The sequence below is a fragment of the Mesoplodon bidens genome, assembly GCF_964165515.1.
Source record: "Mesoplodon bidens genome assembly, chromosome: 9".
Classification (NCBI taxonomy): Eukaryota; Metazoa; Chordata; class Mammalia; order Artiodactyla; family Ziphiidae; genus Mesoplodon; species Mesoplodon bidens.
Window position 1 is genome coordinate 94,633,455 of NC_138166.1, and position 6,447 is coordinate 94,639,901.

Below are 6,447 nucleotides of genomic sequence, written 5' to 3' on the forward strand. Positions count from 1 at the left end.
ATAACCTCAAAGGCTTGTTATAAGCATTAAATGAGATAATGGATATAACCCAGTACAGTGTAGAAAGTGCTTATTTCATGTTTTGTTCTTGGTTCTTCAGATCATTATGGGATATGGACAGAGACACAAATAAGGAAACATAGGATACTGGTGTGATACATCCAAATATTTCTATTTGGACATTTTATTTTGAATTTGGGGAAAGTTGTGGTTAGTATTGTCAATGGCAGAGCCACTGGGATGCAGAGGGAGTAGTATGGTCTTATTTGTCTTTAGTGACGTTCTCAATCCAGGTGATATATTTCTGAACATTGGTGTAGATGCCCACATCCCCTCCCATGAAGTGTCCGACCTCGATCCCCTGTAGCTTGCCTTTGCAGATGACGGTAGCAACGGCCACCTCCTACAAGGGATCATGCAGAGAGAGGGAGAGAGACAGATATGGTCAGATCTTCTCCCTATAGGAGCCCTCTCGTCCGCAATGTGGATGCACGCTGTCTAGAGGTAGCATGCTGCATCAAGAAAAGAGCACTGAGTTGGGAGACTGGAAGCTTGAGTCATTTATCTAGCTTTGTCGTAACTAGTCTTGTGTGACATTGAGAAAATCAGAGAAAAACCTTTCTAGAACTCACATGTAAAATGAGTCAAACTCCATTTGTTTGAACTGGTGAAGCCAGTTTCAATTTGTGAAAAGTTTGAATTAATTTTTAAAAGCAATGCCCGTTTCAAAGTTGCATCTATGAGAATAAAAACCTAGCAAAGTGTTATTAACTCTAGGTACTGCGTGATGCCCTTTAACGAATACAGACATCTCTAAGGAGGGCCCTTTACTGAAGGTAATGGGGGGCTTTGCTGCAGCCTTATCAAATTTTCAAAAAATTTTGAAGCTGTGGGCTTTCAGCTTTTTAAATATCATGATTAAATAGTTAACTGGACATATATAATACAAGTAAGTGAAATTTGAATAGAGAGAAAAGATTACCCCAAAAATTCGACTGAACACTTTCACAAATTTAACACATATGGAGTTTCTGTGGCTTTTTCCTTGTTCAGTTTTCTGGCAGTCTGCATCAGACATCATGGGGGCCTCCAGATTCTGCCTTAAATCAGGGTGTCTGCCTGAGGGAAGACAGGGATAAAAGAAACCTTCCTGTTCACAATTGGTTTTTTTTCACAATTGTTATTTAGCGCTCCAATTACCACCTTCTATTTCAACTGGTGTTTTGTGTATGTCTGAAGAAAATAATGAGACAAAGGGAAGACATGATTTTGTGCATGGTTATGAGAGTTAACCTTGAGGATTTTGAAATAGCCTTTATGTCCCTTTAAAAAGCAGAGTTTTCTTTCTTCCCTGTGTCTGTTCTTGGAGGCATAAGAGGTGACCTGACTCAAGTTCTCAAGTGTCCTCCACATGTTAAGTGAGCCAGTATGGGAGAGGGGAGCACAGACTCTTTAATGTGAATTGTACCTCTGACGATCAGGAATGGCGTGGCCTCTGTGCAGACTCAGGTGGCCTGGTGGCCCCCTCTGCCAAAGCTCTGAAGAAGCAGTGGAGCATTAGTCACCCTGGGAAGGGAGGAGCTTTGGACTTCGGGGAGGGTCTCTTTTTGTCAGACCACTCGTATAGTATATCTCCCTTTGGTCTCCATCCATTCTCCTCCCTTCTCAGCTATACAGACATGGGTGCTCCTCTTCAGGGATAACTGACGACCCTGACTTTCTGTGGGAGGTGCACTCACCACTGTTGTCTTGGCTCCAGTCCAAGCCTGAAAGCGTACAGACGGTGCCTGGCTTGACGGTGCTGGTGGCGAGGGGAATGGGCTGGACTTTGTGGTTGAGGTTGGCGTGCTTAGCCAGCCTAATGAGCATGAGGTCATCCTGGGGGGGACTATGACTGTAGTTCCAGTAGCGGACAATCTGGATAGGGTCAGTTATCTGCTCTGTCCCATCTCTGATTCTGTTCCTGAGATTTCCCAGCATCACTCTCAGGTTTCTGGAGGGATAAAGGGTTGGAAGTAATCATCATCATCATCGTCATCATCATCTAAGCTGATGTTGAATGTTATAGTGTGCCAGATACTTTGCCAAGGGCTTTATCTGGATTCTGGATTACGTCATTTACCACTCACAACAAATCTGTGAGGTGGATTCTATTTTGAATCCCCATTTTACAGATGAAGTAACGGAGGCACATAAGAGTATTCACCCATGTCACACAGTTGAGTGGTGGAGCCTTTAACCACTGTGTTTTCATGTAGTGTCCTTAATGTAGTGGAGAAGAAAAGGATGCATGGCATAGAAATATTATTTTCCCTCCTTTCCAGCTCCAGCCTATCAGATTGGGCATTTCCATTCTGGTGGAGGTAAGAGAATGAGGTGACTTGAGTGTTGGGTATCTCCTGTTTGCTTCATCAGATCTACTCACAACTCTTTCATCCTGCTCTGTACTTTGGAAGGCGATATATGTGGATTAAGTCAGTGGGCTTTCTGGTCCTCTAGCGTTTGATTGGTATTTGGCCAATAAGAAGCACCAGAAAGTAAGGGGAGGGAGAAGGGAGAGGTTGGAGTATTTATCCTCCCATCTTTCTTCCTGTAAGGTTGCCACAGGGCGTGGCTGTTGGCTGTCTCTTGACCAGTGGTTACAGCCCCTATCAGGCAGTCCCTGCGCACAGCGCTCTCTCTCTCTCTCCTCTCTCTCTCTCTCTCTCTCTCTCTCTCTCTTTCCCCCTCTCCCCTTGTAAACATTCTCTCCCCCGCCGCTTTAGGTCTAGGGGTAGTAACTGCACCTTTCTAATGCTAAACACGGGGGGGACTGAACTATTCCCTGTGTTTTCCCTATAACGAGACCATATCTTTGTCATTAGTTCTTTTTATGAACTCCTCAACTTAATCAAATTTGAGTGTACCATCAGTTACCTGCTGGTCCCTTAACTGACAAAACACATTCCTATTGCCAGTAAAAAACTTGAAAAACCAACGGGAGACTGAGGAGGCATAGTACGTAGAACGGGGCTCCTCAAGAGCAGCACTGCTGACGTTTGGGGCTGGGTACTGCTCCTGCGGTGGGGCTGCTCTGTGCGCGGGAGGGTGTTTAGCCACATCCCTGCCCTGGCCTCTGTTCGCTGGGTAGGCGCCCTTAGCACAGCCTCCCCCCATCCCTCATCCCATTGTGACAGCCAAAGATGTCTGCCTTTGCCAAATGTAAATACCCTGGAGGGGAAGCTGCCTCTACTTGAGAACCACCGACGCAGAATGAGTAGTAGCTGTTGTAGTGGGTAAGGATGCCCAGCACTCACGGTAGGTAGCAGTGAGCAGGGGCCAGCACCCAGTTGCTTTTGATGAGGACACCCACACAGGGATTGAAGTGAGACTTGAGGTATACCAAATAGGGGGCATGGTCTTCTTTCTGCACAGATGAGTGAGCGGGGAAAAATATCCCTGAGAAACATATATAAGATGTTCTTAGAACGAATAAGACAATCAACAACTTCCTAGTTGAATAGAAATATGGATGATTTTAAAGAAGTAATCAGTTGGCCAGGAAATGTGAAAATGTTTGACATTTTTTTCGAATAAAAATGTAAATCAAAATGACATAGTGTTTCATCTAATATTTATACTAATCATTTTTGTTTAATATTGGTAATATTCAGTCTAAGAAAGTACAATGAGAGAGACTCTCATTTACTGCTTATAGGAATGGGAATTTATTCTGTTTTCTTGAAAAGCAATTTAGAAATGGGCATCAAGAATTGTAAATGGTTCGTCAACTTTGACCTAATATTTCCAAAGCCAAGAATTCTTGATTCTAAAGAAATAATCAGATGTAGACAAAGATTATTAATAAATGTGCTCATTTTAACACTATTTATAATAGCTAAATGGTTGAAATATGAGTGTCCAATGCAGTAACGTTGGACATTGAAATACAAAAGTATATGAACAAATGGAACGTCATATATATTAAAATTGCATTTGTAAAGAATATTAAACAGCAAAGGAAATATTGATAACCTTTAAGTTAAAAAATAAAAATGTACATTTAATCCAGTAATCTAATTGTCTATAAACAAGTAAAGAAACAAAAATAAACCATTAAAAATAAGTAAAGCCTGGGAGTAAATTCAGACAATGCATTAGCATGTGTTGACTGAGGTGGGATTATGAATGATGTTTATTGTTTCTACTTTTTAATATTTCCAACTTTTCTAGTATGAACATGCAGTGCTTTTATAAATGAATTATATTATTAAAAAAAACTAGAGAATAAAGAGGAGGAAGGCTGATTCTAGTATCAGAAATATTGTTCTTGTCTCAACTGCCCTTGGTTCTTATGTTAATCCTCCCCAAGCCCAGTCCTGTACCTCACCACACCCTTCTCTGTGAGGTCACACAGTTAGAAACCCCAAGGAAAAAAGGGTGGACTATTATTAAGGACAAGAGACATTGAGCTCTTGTTCTAAGTGCTTTACACGGATTTATTTAATCTTCACAATGACTCTATAGTGTAGGTAGTAATATCCCCATTTTGACTGTAGAAACTGAAGCACAGATAGATTAATTAACTTGTCCAAGCTCACACAGCTAATTTGTGATGCAACCTAGGCAAGTCAGGGTGTGGTGGGAAAGGCCTCACCAGCAAATTCTGCCATCAGAAGAACTTCATGGTAGTCAGGAAGTGTAGGACATAGGGCCCTAGCATTTGATCTTTTGCTCCCACGTTCTCCATTCCTTGCATTCTGAGTCTCTAAGCTTTTGAAAAAGGGGGCATATCAGATGTCAAAATGAGTACTCTGTCTTTGTGACTACACTAGGCTTGCCCACTGTGATGAAGCCCACATTTTGGAATAACCAGGGTGGAACACTCACTGTCGAGCATTCTCTGAGGCAGGTGTACACCATAACCTACCCCATAGCCTAGCACTGGGGGCTCAGCCTGTCCCGAGAGCCTTTGGAGTCTGAGAGAGGAGACCCCTAATTATGCTTCTGACAGTTTTTCTTGACTCTTCTTTGGCACCTTCCACACATCCTGCCTCTGCCTCACTCCATCCTCTATTAACCTGTGCCTTATAGGACAGAGTAGAAAGTCATGGATACATACCAGCAAGGACACTCAAACAGAAGATAAATTTCATAGCCGTCTAAATCTTTCCTTGTGAGGTGCGGAATTCCAGCAGAAAATGGAGCTCTCAGCTCAGTATTTTCCTCAGGAACACCTAGGAGAGTCAGTGGGTGTGGTTAGGCATGGGGGCACGCAGTGGGATTGAAAAGCAGCTCTGGGCATAAACAGGAAGGAGGAAGAGGGCTCCAGATAGGCAGATGGAGGCCCTTCTGCTCCAGGGAAGGTGGGGGACTGTGCCTCTATTGGGGTCTCTTAGGGAAGGACAAGGAAGCCTAGTTCCTAGACTTCTGGATCCAGGTCCCTCTATTTGCTGCCCCTAAAAGCCCATCTGCCTAAAAGTAGTTAAACCGTCTGCGGGAAAGGGAGCTCCAGGCTTAGGACTTATCTCCCCGTGGAGTTTTTCAGGCCAGGGCTGTGGGAGACAGGATTCTCCACCTTAGTTCAGGAAGACAGTGTGCTCAGGTTTGCTCTGAAGTCCCTGGCAGTTACTTATACTTTCCTTCAGCCCCTCCCTTCTTTATTACACTAACTTCATCTTTCCCTGTGGTCACTATTTCATCACTCAGCCATCATCACCAGCTTGGTCTGGTTGTTTGATCAGCAGCTTTGAGCTATGGAAATGTGGACATGGAAAGCATTCACTGAGCGGTTATTTTGACAGTTGGAGAATGACTTACATTCTAGATTACATTAGATCTAGGATCTACTGAACGGTTGGTGACAATTCAGAAGGCAGTACCTCTAAGTGTTTTTTACCTAATGAAAAGATTTCTCAGCCAGTAACAGACTGCCACCGTCATCCCTGGCTAGTTGGGAACACAAAGAGCAGGGATGCTAATAATTAACATTCATTGAGCACTTACTGCATCCCAGGCACTGAGCTAAGTTCTTTACAGACATTGTTAGTGGTGATTTTATATCAGGTTAGTCTGAGATGTAAAATTAATTATGCTTTGTATCATTCTAGACCCTGAAAGTTTCCTAAACTCATAATCTCACTCCAGTGTCACAGCAACCCTAGAAAGACGAGACAGGGTTGGGGCTGGTATCATTTTTTCTTTTTTCCTGACCTGTAGGTGACAGACCCGAAACAGAGAATTTAAATGATTTTCTCAAATCACACATGGCTGGAAAGACTACAAGTACAATCTACATCTTACTACTGGATACCCACCACTTTTCAACCACATCCTCCAGGCTTCAGCTCATTAACCAGCATTCATGGATCTGGGAAAGCTATACAGTCCCTCACACAAATTCCCTGAAGTGTGGAATGAGAAATTAACATGACACATACTTTCTTGAACCTCACAATGAACACAGAG

The 6,447-nt window shown here is 43.0% G+C and overlaps 1 protein-coding gene across 1 annotated transcript; it reads right to left on the reverse strand.

Annotated features, from left to right (window-relative positions):
* Positions 1–262: 262 nt before the first annotated feature.
* Positions 263–5,135, reverse strand: PRSS37 (serine protease 37; the record flags this gene model as incomplete). Its single annotated transcript, XM_081244097.1, has 5 exons — positions 263–403; positions 983–1,115; positions 1,736–1,993; positions 3,297–3,438; positions 5,102–5,135. 5 exons carry the CDS (start codon positions 5,133–5,135, stop codon positions 263–265), a joined length of 708 nt encoding a protein of 235 aa, XP_081100223.1.
* Between the last annotated feature and the right edge of the window lie 1,312 nt (positions 5,136–6,447).